Below are 19,856 nucleotides of genomic sequence, written 5' to 3' on the forward strand. Positions count from 1 at the left end.
GATTTTGGAGAACCCTCTCTATTTTTTTTTCACCTAGGGCATAAACATGTACATCATCTGTCTCATCTGCTGTATATATGTCCACTTCATGTGCTTTTGTAAGATGTTCCCACTCAACAAAAAACGATGGAATGTTATCAAAGGAATGCAGTGCTCTTCATAGAAGAGGTCAAATTAAAGTCATACATCTTAAAAAGTAAATGCCACGTTGTGCTGTGCTGTGTTCATTGTAACTATTCATCTTATCTATCTATCGATCTATCGATCTGTCTGACAATATTGGGCTAGTTACAGAATGGATACACACTACTGTTTGAAAAGTTTGGGGTCCGAAAAATGTCAAATATATATATATATTTTTATACTTTTCAACAAAGATGCATTATAGTAAAGACATTTATAATGTTACAAAAGATTTATATTTCGAATAAATGCTTTTTAACTCTTTTCATGTAAGAAAAAAATATATATATCAAGGTTTCCACAAAAATAACGCCACGACAGAAATAAATTACAGTTTATATTCACAAAGAAAACTATTTTAAATTGAAATAATATTTCACAATATTATTTTTGTGATTATATACTTTGGCGTTTGGAGACATGATAATGTACTGCATAATGACCCATAAAGGCATTTATTTGGTGTCAAGTATCTGGCATTTGATACTTCAATCTTAGCCTTCTCACATACCTATGCTCACATTTAGGTCTTCACCCCTACCCCAACAGCCCCAGGCGCGATTCAGAACTGCATTAGCTAATGAAAACTGTCATGACGTGCTGTCACAGCAACAACCCAAACCTCTCCAGCCCAGTGCAACCCGCCTCCAGCCAGCCCAAACCCTCCCCTTTGAAACCAAATATGCGCGCCCCTCATGATAAAATTCAAGAGAGATCAGTTATGAGGAGGGAGCCCGTGAGTCCGGCATCATCTGGATTTATCACGCATCAGCTTTGGAACATAGATACATTGTTCAGTAACACCTCATGATTGACTGCATTTCTCTGTGAACCGTGTAAACCGCTTCATGCGCGAATTTTAAACTTTGCGCTTGGGGACCCGTGGTATCTCCAGGTTTTTACGCAATGAATTTTTGATCATATCGTGGGTTTACTATTGTGGAACTGACTGAGGATTAGGACGGATAGTTATTTTCGTCTTGTGCATAGAACTCAAACTTTTTTTTTTTTTCTTTTCTTTACTTTTTTTTTTTTTGTTAGTTATTTTTTGCTAAACATTTGCGGAGTTCTTTGGTTCCGGTAAGTGAGGTGCCCGTCACTGTTCTATTGTTACTGCTTTATGGGAAGTTTATAGGGGTTCTTAAAAGCATGTCCTCTTTTTACATAAAAGCATGTGCTCTTTTTACATAGAGTGCGCTAAATAGACGCTCGTTTCTCAGTTGCGCATGCCATTGTCCGGCTTGATAAATTTACTTGATTTGGGCATGTCTAATAATGTGCTTTTAATTCTAGGTGAAGTATCCCTATTTTCAGCCGAGCAGAGCCACTGTGGGGCAGGTAATTTAATTAACGTGAACAGTTAATATTTGGTTACCATTGTGATCCATAGAAGAATGATTCTCCGAAGATGTCTCCGAATTTTGGCCCTTTTGCTTCTGTTCACCTCTGTAAAATCTCAAGGTAATTCTGTAGGATTTTTCTATATATTCTGTATCTGAATAATCTGTTTTACATTTTAATGTAATGAATTTGTGTATCATAAGACCCCAAATATATCTTTAAATCTTTGCATTATTATTATGTTGCATTTTCATTATGTTTTATTTATTTTTTGTTACTTTCATTTTGGTATGACAATTATTTAATTATTATCTATACAACAATTGGCTACAGCAAAAAAAAAAAAAAAAAAAAAAAAAAAATGATGGCATGTCTGGATCAAGGTTGTTGACAAATAACTTGTCTTTGAACTTTTGGACATATTTGGTTTAAATTTACCTACAAGGGAGAATTTGCTTGTTTATGTCCTGTGACCAGTCATCATCTCAATTCTTACACCATGTTTAGACACCTTTTTGTCATCATTTTAAATGACCCTGTGATGTTTAACAGTAATAGCAAAACATGTACCCCTTTTTAGATGTGCAACTTGAAGATGAGACAGTTTTTGACTTGTTTGAAACCAGTGGGATCACACGCAAGACTATCGGTGTGAAGCTTTTCAAGGGTCTGGACAGCGATGCTCCAGCATACCGCTTCATCCGTTTCGACCAGCTCCCCTCTGTCAGCTCCTCAGCGCTACAACAACTTCTTTTGCAAATACAAAACAATGAAGGCTTTATTCTGACAGCCACTCTGCGCCAGGACCGCACATCCCGTGGCACCATTCTTGCACTGGAAGGCCCTGGCGAGCGCAGGCAGTTTGAGGTCGTTTCGGATGGCCGAACCAACACTCTAGATTTGGTGTACTGGTGGGCCGATGGCTCACGCAACGTAATCTCTTTTGAGGATGTAGACCTCTCGGATTCGCAATGGAAGAATGTAACGCTCTATGTGCATGGAGAGACGGCAACTTTGTACATTGGTTGTGGACTCATTGATAGCTTCATTCTCGACGAACCTTTCTATGAACATCTGAGCGCCACAGGTGGCCATATGTTTGTGGCCAAAGGGTCCACCCGAGAAAGCCATTTTAGGGTATGTTTGATGTCACATTATTGAGAAAAGTAAAGTGCATGCAAGTAGAATACATTAGGACACACTCTACAGGAGATCAAGAATATTAACTAATAATTTTTTGCTCATTGTAACGCAATTTAGTCAGATTTAGTAGTTGCAGAGCAAGCCAAGCAAGTGGCTGGAAAGTGAGTAATAAATTACAGCTGATCCTCCAGTGTTCTGTAAATCCAACCCAACTTCCCAGTCCTGGGAGATATATGTGAACGGTTGAAAATTGGCAGAAGTAAGCCTGACAGCAGCTGTTGTTTCTTTCAGGGTTTGCTGCAGAATGTACGTTTTATCTTTGACACCCCACTTGAGGACATTCTGGAGAGCAGGGGATGTGATCTTGAAAACCCAGGTAGGAGGGGCTTGTGAGTCTTAACATTCTTTTAACACTTTTAGCCAGCCAAAAAAGATTTGTGGGATCAAGATGAAGTTCCTGTTTAATGGGAACTGCTGTACTGAATATATAACTCACAGACAGGAAGGGATTTGCTCAGTAATGATGTCTGTTTTTGGTTTTAATTTTTGTTTCAGCCGAATGGTGGCTGTGGAAAGAATGGGTTCTTAGATATCCCTCGCTCAGGGGAAGGTTTTGGGCTCTTGACATGACAGTTAGCTTTATAAATAAACATACTTGGAGGGGCTCACGCCTGTGAAGACCTGCATGCGCACACTCACTCAGACTAGGACCAACCAGCCTGATTGAAGGAATTATTAGCTTGGAATTGCCATAATGTGCATGTATTACAAGCCTGTATTTGTCTAAATAGGTCATCCATCAATCGAGTCGAACTTTATGTGTCAGAGCACATCAACTGTTTTGATTTAGTTTAAGTTTAAATTAATTTACCTTGTTAGAAGCATGGGACCATGTGTTGGGTCAGATAGATGGGTCAGTAGGTCATAAGAAGAACAGTTAAAGTTCACACTGCCACACAGACACAGACATAAACACAGAGAGAGAGAGAGAGAGAGAGAGAGAGAGAGAGAGAGAGAGAGAGAGAGAGAGAGAGAGAGAGAGAGAGAGAGAGAGAGAGAGAGAGAGAGAGAGAGAGAGAGAGAGAGAGAGAGAGAGAGAGAGAGAGAGAGAGAGAGAGAGAGAGAGAGAGAGAGAGAGAGAGAGAGAGAGAGAGAGAGAGAGAGAGAGAGAGAGAGAGAGAAACACACTTTTAACCACTTGAGGATTAAATGAGTTCTACAGATATAGAAAAACAGTCCTGGCTGCAAGGCAAGGCCAGTTTATTTATATACCATACACAATGGGAATTCATAGTGCTTTACATAAAAAAGACTTAAAATAATCACAACAGATGCAAATAAATAGAATATGCATAATAAATAAAAATAAAAATGATAAAAAAATTACTAAATTCGGGGCGTCTCTATCGAATGGAAGAGTCTGAGACATTCCTTTTGTGATTTTACACTAGTAGCAACACCTGCTTTCCTAGTGTCTCTTCACTCCTAAGGGAGTGTGTAAACTTTACACCGTCAGTCTTTGACGGCTTCAACGTCTCTTCACCCCTAATGAAGTGAGACTTATACAACGTCTGCCTTTGATGGCTTCAACGTCTCTTCACCCCTTCAATGGAGTGCGACACTTATACACCTGCTTGACACAAGTGTATATTTACACCATCCATGACTTAGAGTCCTGGTGTCTCTTCACTCGCGTCTAAGTGCAAAGCCATCACTCTCCAATTCTCTAAAGCTTTCCCACCAGATATCCTAAATTCAGGACATCCCTATCTAAATGGAAGAGTCTGAGAGTTTCGGTTTGTGATTTTACACTAGAAGCAACACCTAGTGTCGGTTCACCCCTAATGGAGTGCGAAAACTTATAAACCTGCTTTACAAGAGTGTATATTCACATAAGGAACTTCTGGAGAATGTTCAACAAATACACAGTCTGATCATCTATGTGTCATATGTAAAAAATTATGCAGCTATCTTTAATGCTGCTGTATTAATCTTAGTTCCTTTGTTATCTGGCAATATCAAAGGGATCAACTGAAGATATTTACAACAGTCTAATCTCGAAAGTAAATTCTGTTTCATGTTAGACTTTTTTTTAATAATAGTTCATTGGGGTAACTCACACTGCTGCCCCACCCATACTTTAATATTGTAAGTTCCTTTGGAACTACTTAAAAATAACTTCAAAAATTGTGCATCTATAAACGGCAATCAAGAATTGCTGAGATAGGTCTGTGTGCCTAGAAATAGTTTGCTCGCGGTTACATGTGTGTAACATCACAGGAGCCAATGAAATGGTTTAATTTGGCTTCCTATTACAATCTTCAAGCGCCTGAGTGTCGTGTATAAAGAGGCTTTATTGCAAGCAGATTTAGTCGTCACGCTGTGAGATACCAAATGTCTGCATTCTCTGTCCTTGAACTTGCCTTAAAGGTGAAGTGTGAAATTTTTCAACATTAAAATGCTTTCTCTAAAGCTACCTTGCTAAGACAACTATAAGTAAGCCATGACTTTGGAAAGTGTAAACACTGTGGCTCTGTGGCTCTATCAAAACATAGCTGTGTTTGTTTGAGCATTTCAACCAACCCGACACAACATTGGCTTAACCGGTTCTGTGATTTAAGGGTAGAGCTACCAGTTTGGAAGTTTTGGCTGACCAAAAACAAATTTAATTTTCTTTCAGTGTATAACACTGCCGTTTAAAAGTTTAGGGTTTGTATGAAGTCTCTGGTACTCTCCAAGACTGCATTTATTTGACCAAAAATACAGTAAAAAGAGTATTAATGTGAAATATTATAACAATTTAAAATAACTGTTTTCTATTTTAATATATTTTTAAATGTAATTTACTCTTGTGATGGCAAAGCAGCCATTACTCCAGTTTTCAGTTTCACATGATGCCTCAGAAATCATTCTAATATTCGGATTTAGTGCTCAAGAATTTTTTTTTGTCAATGTTGACAGATGTTGAGGTGCTTAAATTTTTGTGTGGAAACCATGATCATTTTTTTCAGGATACTTTGATGAGTAGAGAAGAAATTGAATTATTTTGTAACATTGTATTTATTGTCAGAAAAAATCTTACTCACCCCAAACTTTTGAATGGTATAGTGTAACTACAATATGTAATATACTACACTACCTTCTTCACACAGCTGTCTTTTGTAAAGAGAAACCATTGAAAAATTATTTGAGAATGTATAATGACCTAAATACCGATTTGTCCTTCATGCAAAGTCCTGGTGCGACTTTAGAAGACTTTGAATATAGTTTAATGTGGTATTGGTGCTTTTATAGTGCGTATAAACAGCCTGTGGTCTCTATTTAATTGCTGCCCCATGGCTTTTGAACCAGCACATCAGAATTCATTTTTAATCTAATTAGCATTTCTTCTGTCTTTTCCCAGTGGAGGTGAATGTAGTCAGTGAGAGCGCAGAGGAGGTGGAGGTTCCATCTTCAATTGCCTCCAATGTGATTGGCCAGAATACAGATGTTCCAGCAACCAGCTCCTCAGAAATGATGTGTGAACATTCCTGTGAAGAACTGGCCAACCTCTTCCAGGAGCTCAAGGGTCTCAGAGTTGTCGTTAGCAACCTCATTGATGGTCTGCAGAAAGTGGTGAGACAGATCCGAATATAAATCTTATGCTACACCTTAAGGCCCAAACAAGATTAGGCACCTATAACTGCTGTCATTTAGAAAAGAGATGTTTCCCTTGCCTCTAAGATCTCACATGTAGATATAGCATATCATATTGTTGATGCTAACTGATTTTGTCAGATGTTTATAAAAAACCTGAGCTCACTGCAGTGAGGGCAGTTATGTTTGTGGGCACATGAATGTAATAATTGGACCATAATTTGGTATACTCGCATAACTGTGGGAGGAATGTGAGCTCAGTAAATCACTGTGTGTTAGACGGTGTCTGTTGGAAAACATCTAAAATTTGCAATGCATGAAAATGTATAGTTATTGTGACTGCTTGTTGTGTTTAAATGTGTGAAAAGCCTGATTTACGTCTCATTGCAGTATGAATAAGGACAGTAGTGTGATTCAGTTCATTTCAAATTGACTTTTTTTTTCAGACAGAAGAAAACACAGCGATGAAGGAGGCACTAAATAAGATGCAGAATCCTTCGGAGCAGAGTATGTGTTGGCAAGATGGTCGTATGTTTGAGGACAAAGAGGACTGGATTGTGGATAGTTGCACTAAATGTACCTGCCAAGAAGGAAAAGTTGTTTGTCGTCAGATCACATGTCCTCCTGTGGCATGTGCCAATCCATCCTTCATCGATGGCGAATGCTGTCCAGTGTGCCTCCGTAAGTGCACACACAAACACAAGACATACAGTACAACCAGTACTAGTTGTTTCTAGTGTTTATTTATGTTTTTGATAACAACAATTAAATAGAAATGATTTTAACTAAAAATAAAATTATATAAAACAATACAAAATAAGAATAAAATAAACAGCAATGTAAAATAATAAAATATATATATACAAATTATACACTACCATTCAAAAGTTTGGGGTCAGGAAGACCTTTATTTTTTAAATAATGTATACTTTTATTCAACATGGATGCATTAAATTGATCAAAAGTGACAGTCAAGACATTTATAAAGTTACAAAAGATCATAAAGTTCATATAAATGCTGTTCTTTTGAACTTTCTATTTATCAATGAATCCTGAAAAATGTATTACCGTTTCCACAAACATGTTAAGCAGCACAACTGTTTTCAACACTGATAATAACAACAGTAAATCAGCATATTCGATTTTTTCACTTTTGCCATCACATGAATAAATTCCAGAAAAAGTAATCAAATAGAAACACTATTATTAATAAATTGTAATAATAATTCACAATATTACTGTTTTTACTGTATTTTTGATCAAATAAATATAGCCTTGGTGCGCAAAAGAGACTTCTTACTGACCAAAAACATTTAAATGGTAGTTTTTATAGACTTATAAATCATGTGTAACCGGTCCTATTTGACTCGCTCCAACCGGGACTCGAACCAGGGTTCGTTAAAGACCGCAGCCTCTAGCATGCCTCTTGAGGCCAGAGGAGTGAGGTTTACATGCACAGCTCTTACTGGCCTACGTCCGTTACACAACATGTATGTTGCATTTGTACATTTTCTTATGATGTTGTATAAATCTTTGTCTAGCAATGGACAGCGAGGACGGCTGGTCTCCGTGGTCAGAGTGGACTCAGTGCACAGTCACGTGTGGGAGCGGCACTCAACAGAGGGGGCGCTCTTGTGATGACACAAGCAATACATGTTCTGGACCCTCGATTCAGACACGCAAGTGCAGTTTGGGAAAATGTGACCGCAGAGGTACGAATACAAGCACTGTATGTGTGATAGCTTGCATTGGGTCATTGTATCACGCTTATAGTAACATTGTTTTGCACTCACAGTTCGTCAGAATGGTGGCTGGAGCTTATGGTCTCCCTGGTCGTCCTGCTCAGTGACATGTGGGGAGGGACTGATCACACGTATCCGTCACTGCAATGCTCCTGTTCCACAAAGAGGTGGCAAAGACTGTGAAGGTGACGGACGAGACACACAGAGCTGCCACGCAGACCCCTGTCCGAGTGAGTAAACAAATAGGGTTCACATATTTAATAGACCATCATTAAATTGAATAAATATGAATAAACATTGTGAATAATTGAATAAATGTGTTAGCAGCATTTCAAAAATGTAACGCTGTTAAACAGCCCTACAAAATTTAAAGCTCAACCCCCTAATTGAGATCATATAGAAACCTTCTCATCCACCCTGCTGTTCAGATCTTAACTGGAAAACATAGAGAGGATGATGTCAGTCTTTCCATGGCTTATATTATCATTAGGGCAGGGACGCTACACAGATTTGGGCAATTTGTTCATCAGAGGATTATGGAAAAGATGCTTATGACATGGCCAATGAATGAGATTCACCTCTGAGACATAGCAGATGCCTGGGAACACCCTGAGATCAGAGCTATAGTACATAGGATCTGGGCTAACTTTTATTTTCAGTGAACAGCAGTAACAGAGGAGGGAGAGCTGTGCATTGTGCCTGCTTATTCTGAGGCATTTATGTGTTATTTCCACATTAGCAGGGAATGTGACACAGATTGTGTTATTTTGGAGGTGTTACATACCATAACATGGGGTCCAAAATAAAATCCAATTGAATTCATATCTACAAATGGTATTTATTAGTTAGTTTCATTACATCAATATCAGTTCTTTGAAGTCTGCACTACAATATCTTAAAATTGCATGAGCGGATCAATGGCACAATAAAACTAAATAACAACCAGTTTAATACAAAACAAAACTGAATAACAAGCAGATGGACTTTTGTCACATTAGAAATAGCCTAGTGCTTTACAATATGCAATAACATAAACATTTACAATGCAATACAAATTTTATTTCTATAGCACATTTAAAACAACTGACGTTGACCAAAGTGCTTTCCAGAATTACAACAAAAGCAGTTCCATACAGTCACACAAACAAAATGAAATCCTGTTCACTCTAATCAGATCTAAAAACCATACTAAAAAGATACGAAAAGCATCCAAAGATGGGGAAGATTTAATGTGCATTGGAAGAGGGTTCCATAAGCGTGTAGCGGCCACATAGAAGGCCCTATCAACCTTTGATTTTGATCTAGTTTTAGGAATATAAAGAATCATCTGACTGGAAGATCTCATTTTTTTTTGTATTTTGATATGGTCAACAATGTATTTTGGAGCAATACCATGCAACGCTTTAGAAACCATTAAAAGAACCTTAAACTCAGTTCAGAATTTTACAGGCAACCAGTGTAAAGAAACCATTTGAGGTCACAAAACAGATGCTATAGATGCCCTCCGGGGTCACTGAGTGACTACAGACAGATTTGTGAATCAAACTTTTGGGGTGGGAATGTAAAAACAAAGAAGACAGCAGAGTTTTTAAACATTTAAGCCCTCATGTTTTGCTTGAATGAGCTGTAATACTTATGAGCTCTGACACATCACTGTCCTTCCACTGACTACCTTTCGCAACTGTCTACTTCGGGTATGTTAAATCTTTTAAGCGATTCCCATGAGCGCAACATTTTGACGAATGTTGCTGTAGAGTGACGTAAAAGTCGCATGAATTCCTGTATGACGGTTCAGACTGCAGTTGCATTGTAAATAATCTGACCTGTATTGGATTTAGGACCACATATGGAAGTTGCACAAGTCGGAATGAAAAGATCAGATTCCATGTGGTTTGTGTAGTTCACACTGTCATGAGAAAAACATTGAGCAATGTGAGCAAAACAGTTTACCTGCAGTATGAAAGTAGCCTTATAGATGGAAATATCCCATGTTGTGCCTGTTTCTCCATTTAGTTGATGGTGGCTGGGGTCCATGGTCTCCCTGGGCATTGTGTTCAGCTACATGTGGAGGGGGTCTGAAGAGTCGTGTTAGAGAGTGCAACAGCCCCGAACCGCAGCATGGAGGAAGGAAGTGTCTTGGAGACTCCATTGAAAATGAAGTATGCAACCGACAGGAGTGTCCAGTTGGTAAGAAAAACAAACTTAGGAGCATATTGTCTTTGTGCCTTTTTAAAGTGCCTTTATTTTTCAGACTCCTAAAATCTCTTTCCTTAGCATTAGAGACAGAAATGAAGTACAGTAAGAAAGAAGTAAGAAAGAACTGTGTTGATTTCACAGATGGCTGTCTTTCGAACCCTTGCTTCTCTGGGGTTGAGTGTGGCACAGCTTCTGATGGATCTTGGGAGTGTGGGCCCTGCCCGAATGGCTACCGTGGCAATGGAACTTTTTGTGAAGATGTCAATGAGGTAAACAAAGGCCCTGTTTAAACCTGGTATTAAGATGCGTTTTGGTCGATCGGATCACAAGTAAACGAGGGAGACACATACCCCTTTACACCTGATATTTTAATCCATCTCTTTTGTCCACTTTCAACCACTTCTGTCCTGATTTGTTCGAGGGGAGGGTCTATGGGCGGGTAAATGTATAGGGTTTTTCAGATCTTTCGATCTAATGGACAAAATAAGCTCGCACAATTTACATATGAACGCCAGGAATAGTGAGAGAACATTGAGTACTGGTCAGAGAACCGGCAACATGTGAGAAGAATTACTGAAAACTGTTGAAAAATTACAGATATTTTACATGGAGGAAGGAACCAAAGCCATATCTAGAGACCAGCACATCATAGAGACTAGGAGCTCAGTTATTTTAACATGAAAACTGCCTACCAATGTTCTAGCAACCACCCAAAAGTTGTTTTGCAATAAGCAAAATTTTGGTTGAATTTTGCAGGCAAAAAAATTCAATTATCTATTGTCAATAGTCAAACAATATATGAAGTTCAGCTCACACAAAAGTTACTATCAAACCAAAAAGGTGTCTGTTGGTCAATTAACATAACCAACTGAAGTGATGTGAAATGTTATGTGACCAAAGCAATGCATTAAAAATCACTCACAACAGTTTAGCAATGCCCTGGGATCATAGCAATGAGTTTTGCACGGGCAAGAACCTGTAGTGTGCATATACATGCAATATATATTCTGACAATACTGATCCTTCTCTCTCTCTCTCTCTCTCTCTCTCTCTCTCTCTCTCTCTCTCTCTCTCTCTCTCTCTCTCTCTCTCTCTCTCTCTCTCTCTCTCTCTCTCTCTCTCTCTCTCTCTCTCTTTACTTCCTTTGCGTTCTGTGGTGTGCAGTGTGATATGGTTTCAGATCTATGTCATAAGGTGGGTGGCCAACAGCAATGTGTGAACACAGACCCTGGATTCCACTGTCTCCCCTGCCCCCCACGTTACAAAGGGACTCAGCCCTACGGCATGGGAGTGGAGTCAGCTAAAATCAACAAACAGGTCAGTCACACACATCACCTCACATACCATTTACCAGGCGGCTAATTTATGTCCATCCTCCTAGCCGATACCCTCAGAGTCTCAAGGTTCTGCTTCATATGTGTTTAAATATAGACAAAGTTTCAGTATGTTTTCCCCCCTCATAAATAGGTGTGTGAACCCTACAACCCCTGTAAGGACAACAGCCACAGTTGCCACAAGTATGCTGAATGCATCTTCCTTAGTCACTTTAGCAACCCGATGTACAAGTGTGAGTGCCGTATTGGTTATGCTGGAGATGGCATCATCTGTGGAGAGGACTTTGATCTGGATGGATGGCCCAACCAGGATCTTGCGTGTGGAGCAAATGCCACCTACCATTGCAAAAAGGTACTACATAACTCATGATTACCCAGTCTCATGCATGGGACCAGATGTAAATTTTATAGCAAAAATGTATAGAGCATTCAAATATATTGAAGACAGTATGCTTTCTGATGAGTTCAATGCTAATAATAAAGCAGACTGTGCATTGATTCAGTGTTTTTTGTTTAATTTAATGCAAGCCAGACCATAAGGTTTAGCTGTTGACTGTTATGAGATGGCTTCTAAGGAATATAAAATGGAAAGAAATATCGTTTCACCTTAATAAACCCCACAGGACAATGGCATCAAGTCAGGCAGGGGGCCAGTGACCATGAACTACTAGAGGAATGTTTTGATTTGGCCCAGTATTTACTGTCTATTGTGCCTTTTGGAATCGTATATTTTATATCCCTTAAATGTCTTTGTGGTGAAATGTTTAGCCAAAGGGAGGGAGAGCAAAAGTAATAATTACGTCATTCTTCTCCTGTGATGGATAATTGCTTGATTATGTCATGATACACCGTGGAGAAAAACCAGGACCAGAATCTGCAAGACATCATAGATCTGAAGCCTGGGAAGCAAAGGGAGCCAAGCGAGAAAACAATAAAGGATAAAATATGTGCACATAACAAATAAAGGAAAATATTGGTAATGCACAGAATGAAAAATTGAGACCTCATAGCAGAAAAAGCTTGAAATTCTTAGTACTGTATGTGGGTGATTTGATGTGGTTCATTTGATATGAGTAACTATTAGTGTCAGATGGTTTCTGGTGTAAGACCTGTTCACATCGCACACATACAGTAAGCGAAGCAGTAGTGTGAGAGCTAAGGCTCAAAATTAACTTAAATGAATACTGGTTAATTTATCTCCAGAATTAATCCATGAAACTGCATCATTTTATATACATTATAATAATCTAAAATATATATATATGTATACACACTATTCAATGGTAAGATTTTTGGTAAGTCTCTTATGCTCATCGGGATTGTGTTTATCTGATAAAAAATACTGCCAATAATTTCCCACTGAGTAGGATATAGGTTACGACCGATTTATTCAGATTTTAGTAGTCTTTTTTTTAATTGAGTCATTATGTTCTTTCTAGATCAATATCCATTACTTATGCTCTCTCTGATATGTTTCTGCAATTAACTTAACTTTATTCTCTGCAGGACAACTGCCCGACTTTACCCAACTCTGGTCAGGAGGACTTTGACAATGATGGGCAAGGAGATGCTTGTGATAAAGATGATGATAACGATGAAATTGTGGATGAAAGGGTGAGGTGGATTTAGTGCTTGTGATGCTTATGGACTTGTGTTCACGCTACCAATATGTATAAGAGTGTGCACTATTCATATTGACACATGTAGACCTATATGATATATTTCTTCTAGGACAACTGCCCCCTGATGTATAATCCCAGGCAGTATGATTATGACAAGGATGATGTTGGAGACCGTTGTGATAACTGCCCGTATGAACACAACCCTGCTCAGACCGACACTGACAACAATGGGGAAGGAGACGCCTGTTCTATTGATATGGATGGAGATGGTAAAAAAAAACCTTTATAATCCATGCAACTCTTTTTAGATTGCAACAGATGTGTGTATCACATGTCCTTTTCTTTTTTCTGTTCATAGAGATTCTAAACGAGCGAGACAACTGCCCTCTCATTTACAACACAGACCAGAAAGACACAGACTTAGATGGTGTCGGAGACCAGTGTGATAACTGCCCCTTAGTCCACAACCCACAACAGGTCTGGAGAAAAAAATGGAGACTGACTGCTTTCAAACATCTTTATTCATTTTTTTAAATAATGTTACCATTTTGTGTTTGCAGACGGATGTAGATAATGATCTAATTGGAGACCAGTGTGATAACAACCAGGACATAGATGAAGATGGCCATCAGAATAACATGGATAACTGCCCATACATAGCCAATGCTAACCAAGCCGACCACGACGGAGATGGGAAAGGAGATGCTTGTGATTTTGACGATGATAATGATGGCATTCCTGATGACCGTGATAACTGCAGACTAGTTCCCAACAAGGACCAACTGGACTCTGATGGTAAAACACTGTTAAACATGCTACATTAAAATAGACACACCTTATTTTGGACTTTGGTTATACAACTGAAATAATAATCAATTATTTATCAGTTTTTTAGGGATGCATAATGAATTAATAATATGTCAGTTATTGGCCAGAAAAAGTATTTTTTTTAATCTTTGATAGTTGCATTGAATGTTATTGTAGGTAAAAAATAAAAAAAATCCTGGTTTATAAACAAATTCCTAAAATATTCTAAATCAAATTGAAGTGGATATATATATATATATATATATTATAAAACATTTAAATATATTTGCACATATATTTGCACAAAAATAATATTACGTTGGATTTTGCACCGCTACACTAACACGCATTACTATACACTCATATCATATCTCGCTTCTGCTATTTACCATTTCACTCCGGAGTAAGGAATGTATGGAAATAATGTGTCTAATTATTGATATATGGCATTGGCTCTGAAGCACCATGTGAACATTTGTTCTGCAGATTATCAGAGAATGGAGATAACCGATAAACAACATCCAGAATTTCCCTCCGGGCTCCTCGCACCTGTTTGTCTAAATACACAATCCTGCATTAAATTTTTGTGTCATGCGAGCGTCTGTTGTTCTGGACGTTGTTCATATTTCCTATGAGGGTCGTCCAAGAATCTGCCCCATAAAAAAGAAAATCAAAGACAAGGCATGAAAAGCAGGGAGATAAGAAATGCGTAAATTTCTCGCTGGCATCAGACATGCCGAAGAGTTGCAGTAGTCCGCGTCTCTTTGTGTTTTATGAGGTATTTTAGACACATATATACGCAGCTTGACATTAAGCCTAAATGGTATAATGGTGGAATAAGTTCTCTGTTGTCAAGCCATGCTTACTGCTTGGGTTTTCTTTTATAAAGTGGATTTGAACTTTTAAGTGGGGTGAAATTTGCCTTGGCATTCCAAAGGGTGTTCATTTCAGCGGCCCTCTGAACTCCAAGTGCTAGCTGAAGCTGTCACGGTCTACGGGGAGATTGGAGATCTTTGAGGTTTTGTTGGCTTAGAGAGACAATCCTAAAGCTTTGGGAAAAGCCATTGTTCAAGTTTTCCAAAAGGAAAAGTACCTCTTGGCTAGGACTGCACTGTGATGCCAGTAGTTTGCAGATCAAATGATTGAATGTTTTGAAGCTTAGATTTGAATTTTCTAGGTCAGTGGCTTTGGAGTATTTTATGAAGTGGTTATATTGATAGTCTTAGCACGAGGAGTGTATATAGCCTCATATGATCTCATAAGCTCATAATGATTTGTTTTTAATTAATTATTTGGGTCACACTTTAGATTAGGGTCCAATTCTCACTATTAATAAACTCACCTCAATAAACTCCTAATTACTGCTTAATTAAGGTAGTAAGGTAGTAGTTAAGTTTAGGTATTGGGTAGGATTAGGGAAGTAGAATATGGTCATGCAGAATAAGGCATTAATATTTGCTTTACAAGTATTAATAAACAGCCAATATCCTAGTAATATGCATCCTAATAAGTAACTAGTTAATAGAGAAAATTGGACCCTAAACTAAAGTGTTACCATTATTTGTCTGTTTTAATATTTCAGCTTAGTGGTTGGTTTAACGCTCTTATATTTTCTCCCAGGTGATGGTCGTGGTGACGCCTGTGAGAATGACTTTGATAATGACAATGTCCCGGATATCTTTGACACGTGCCCGGAAAACAGCGCCATCAGTATCACAGACTTCCGGAAGTTTCAAATGGTTCACCTCGACCCGAAGGGAACCACGCAGATTGATCCCAACTGGGTGGTCCGAAACCAGGGCAAAGAACTTGTGCAGACTGCCAACTCCGACCCTGGCATTGCAGTGGGTAAGTGAGCTGTAATGCAAACATTTACATACGTAAAAAGTTAAAACGTTCCAATATTGATCTTGGATCATGATCTTTCTGCACAATAACGACAGGCTTTGATGAGTTCAGCGCTGTGGATTTCAGCGGGACCTTCTATGTGAATACAGACAGGGATGATGACTATGCAGGTTTTGTTTTTGGATACCAGTCTAGCCGACGTTTTTACGTAGTAATGTGGAAACAGATCACGCAGACGTACTGGGAAGACAAGCCGTCAAAGGCGTTCGGCATCTCTGGTGTCTCTCTCAAGGTGGTCAACTCCACCACAGGCACTGGGGAAAATCTACGCAATGCATTATGGCACACAGGCAACACCAAGCAACAGGTGAACGCTCTCTTCACTTTTATTAGTCCTGACAGATTTCTCTTTATGTGCCATTACTAACAATAAACTGTCCAATAAATTCCCATTTTAAAGCAGTGCTGTCGGTCTTGGTGCTTAAAATGATGAATGGCTTTACAATCCATCGTTTAGGTGCGCACCCTGTGGCATGACCCCAAGAATATCGGTTGGAAAGACTATAATGCCTATCGCTGGCATCTCATCCACAGACCGAAGACTGGCTTCATTAGGTAGAGACTTACACCGCATCTTGTTTTAGTCAGCACACTACATATTATATTCCTAGACACGTTTTAATAATATAATATAATTAATATAAAATGATGTATACACTTATTTCAATCTAATTATATTATATATTATAAAAATAATTATATATGGTTATTATATTAAATTATATTATGTAAAAATAATGAATGCAATTTATCAATAACATTATTAATCTAATAATAGATAAATTATTAAAAAATAGAATATAACTAATATGCTTTTTCTATCTATCTATCTATCTATCTATCTATCTATCTATCTATCTATCTATCTATCTATCTATCTATCTATAATGTATAAAAAATTATATTTATAAATGATTATTTAATAATGTTCATAAAATACATTTTCCCCAGGGTTGTTGTGTATGAAGGCAAGCAGATCATGGCAGACTCAGGTCCCATTTATGACAAGACGTTTGCAGGAGGAAGACTCGGGTTATTCGTTTTCTCCCAGGAGGCCGTCTTCTTCTCCGACCTCAAATATGAATGCAGAGGTGAACAAATATAACTTCCTTTACAGATGAAAAATAATAATAATAATCTTCCAATATCCTGTGATCTTTCTTTTTTCATCTTATTGAGAATTTTCTTTCTTTTTGCAGATAATTGAGTGTGATTGGAATACACATTCTGTCTCCTGTCATGGACTTTTTTTTATCAAAGCAAAACCGGATCGATGTAATCGAGAAAATGAGACATTCTGCAATAGAGGTTCCTTCACCTTCCGCTGGACAAGTATGAAAGGAAACAAATATTTGGTCAGCATTGCTTTAGAATCCTCAGTTAATTGTTGCACAAATAATATTTGTAATGCTACAATGAGTCCTGCCATCTTGAATATAAACCCAAGGCTCTGAGTGTTTTAGGGTTTATAGTTTTTCATTTCATATCATTTATTCTTTTATATGTCTTTCTAGTCATTCTTATTGAGGAGATTTTTGTGCTTTTTGTGTTTGTTGCAAACGTTTAGGGGAGATGTATTATATTCAGACATTTTCTATTATCTACTGTAACTTATTTGTCTTTTTTTCTGGTTATTAGTTAACATTCCTTTTGTATTGTATCCCTTGCTGACAAATTGTAAATACTTATTTATTTGTTTACATTGACAACTTTTTACAAATGAGGTTTAAAAAGATGTTTTGCATATGTTACCGAATTGCATTCATGTCAGTAAGGCTCCGTAATTTGCCATTACTGTATCTACATGAAGTGAATGTGACAAGAGGAACAGTAATGTAATATTCCTGAACATTTCAGAAGCATCAGGGTGTTTCACATTTCTTTTTATTAAACTACAGAGGCTGCATGAAAATAACCATCGCTTAAAATGTTCTTCAGTGACCCCAGCAGCAGAGACTTTCCTTGCTCTCATACAATGGTGACAAACCAGGATTGTGATCTCAGTAACTCCCCAGTTTCTAGTCACCCTAACTTGGCATTGAACCAGCAATATTTGAGGTATCCCCTCAGAACCCCCTTTAGAATCAATAAGGATAAGCGCCATTCAGGAAATGCCAATGAGAGATTTTATATAAATGTCTTTCTTTTTTTTTTTTTTAATGAGCTGATAAGGGAATATATGTTATGCCTCTCACGTAAATGCTTTAAATCAATTAACTTGTTTCATTTACAGTCGTTTCATTCACTGCGCAACATGAAGCACTTCATCAGATGTTAGAATCAAGATTCGACTACAGGCTTGCTGCTAATCACGTTTATCATACATGTTTGTATTAACTAACAAACAGTTGTTTTTTATATTTTCTCACTCATATGCATTTTCATGGCAAATATTTGATGAAATCAGTTTTTGTCAATAAAATTATATACACAAACCATCATTATATTCTAATAAAATATGTTTTATACTACATGGAGTGCACACACACACACACACACACACACATACAAAACATTCAGGCCTTAAATTATGATTTATGTATTTGATTTGCATATAGCATTTCCATCCATTTGGATTAAATAAAGAAAGTAATAAACTTAATGTGATGCACGTTTGTCAGTCATATAAATGAAACGGGTAAGATTCGCATAGTTTGCATCTGCACATAGTTTGCGAAATAATCATATTTTTAAAATACATGTATTCAAATTGCTTAGAAGAATCAGCATAAATCTGTGAAAACAATTACATTTATTCCGTTAAAAGGCATGAAAATATGGTTAGCCATGGAACTAGCAATATTCAATTATTATTTAAGAAGTATGAAACAAACTGGATTGACTGATGACAAATATGCATCTCATTGAGTTTATTAGTTTATGTGGATGTTAGATCCATATTAGTTTGTGGATCGAAAATGTATATGCAATTCAAATACATAAATCTTACATATAGGCCAAGCACTACTTGCTTTTATTTTATCAGCAATTCCATTTTGTCAGACACTTTTGCTCACAGAATAAATGAATCAGCTTCTGCAATGGCATTAGGCACCAAAAACTATATTTTTGCATGATGCTACACATCCATGCTGCTAAGAAGTTGCCACTGCATCTTTAAAGAATTCTTAACAATTAATAAAATAAACGAAATTTAAATGTGTGGTTTAATTCTTTCTTGTAAATAAAGGCATGGACTGCTAGAAATCGTTCCAAATGTTCTAGCATGTCCATTTTTGGTAATATTTTATGTCTTCCATCTGGTGATCCCCTAGGCTCTCTTTGGAGCATTTAGGGTAGAATTAAGGCGGCATGCTGTCCTCTAGTAATTCTTGTCTCTGAAATAGTGCCCATATTTCACTGCTTTCAGATGCTGTTTTTGTGTGCATGCAAGCTGACACAACTGTGCAATTAGGGCATAATTAAGGGGAAGTTCTGTGTTAAATCTAATGATCCGGCCACATAGCAACAGGAAAACAGACATACACGCATGTGGAGGATTTGAATCTGATTCTGATATATTTCATTTGCGGGAGTCTTTGGTTCTTGAAAGCAGAAGATTTAGACAGAGAACATCATGAAATGTGTCATCCTTGTGCTTGATGCACATGCTCTCTAACGCTTGGATGTTGTGTTACCGTTATTTAGTAGGTCTATAAACAAATCCAGCTGTGCTCACGGTACATTGCAAACCCAATCACACAGACAGCATTATGAAGCTTATGCTTCTGCAGTAATTTTCATGTGGAAGAAGCTGAGCACCGTGTCTCCTGAGGAGATATCAGATGTAGTTCTTGTTCCAGGGACAGGCAGAGAGAGAGGAAGAGAGAGATCTCAGAGGAAGCTTCTAAGAAGTTATTTAGTCTCTGTTTCTGGAAAGCACCATTAAAAACGAAAGCTTTTTTGATATTTTGCATGATTGAAACATGAAGGTAATAAAATAA

At 37.7% G+C, this 19,856-nt stretch overlaps 2 protein-coding genes across 2 annotated transcripts in view; one reads left to right on the plus strand and one right to left on the minus strand.

The window, feature by feature from the left end:
• plekhs1.4 (pleckstrin homology domain containing S1, tandem duplicate 4) overlaps window positions 1-19,856 on the minus strand; it is a 115,317-nt gene that overhangs the window by 60,787 nt on the left and 34,674 nt on the right. The gene's annotated exons all lie outside the window — the stretch shown is intronic.
• On the plus strand, window positions 893-18,353 carry thbs2b (thrombospondin 2b). The gene is made up of 21 exons (XM_079850609.1): window positions 893-1,263; window positions 1,477-1,644; window positions 2,105-2,661; window positions 2,959-3,043; window positions 6,071-6,282; window positions 6,750-6,984; window positions 7,845-8,015; window positions 8,099-8,275; window positions 10,059-10,232; window positions 10,383-10,510; window positions 11,406-11,558; window positions 11,709-11,927; window positions 13,082-13,189; window positions 13,307-13,466; window positions 13,556-13,674; window positions 13,758-13,992; window positions 15,625-15,852; window positions 15,948-16,219; window positions 16,370-16,467; window positions 16,864-17,003; window positions 17,112-18,353. Exons 2-21 carry the CDS (start codon window positions 1,578-1,580, stop codon window positions 17,117-17,119), a joined length of 3,546 nt encoding a protein of 1,181 aa, XP_079706735.1. The 5' UTR covers window positions 893-1,263; window positions 1,477-1,577; the 3' UTR covers window positions 17,120-18,353.

This window comes from Squalius cephalus (genome assembly GCF_949319135.1).
Source record: "Squalius cephalus genome assembly, chromosome: 19".
NCBI lineage: Eukaryota > Metazoa > Chordata > Actinopteri > Cypriniformes > Leuciscidae > Squalius > Squalius cephalus.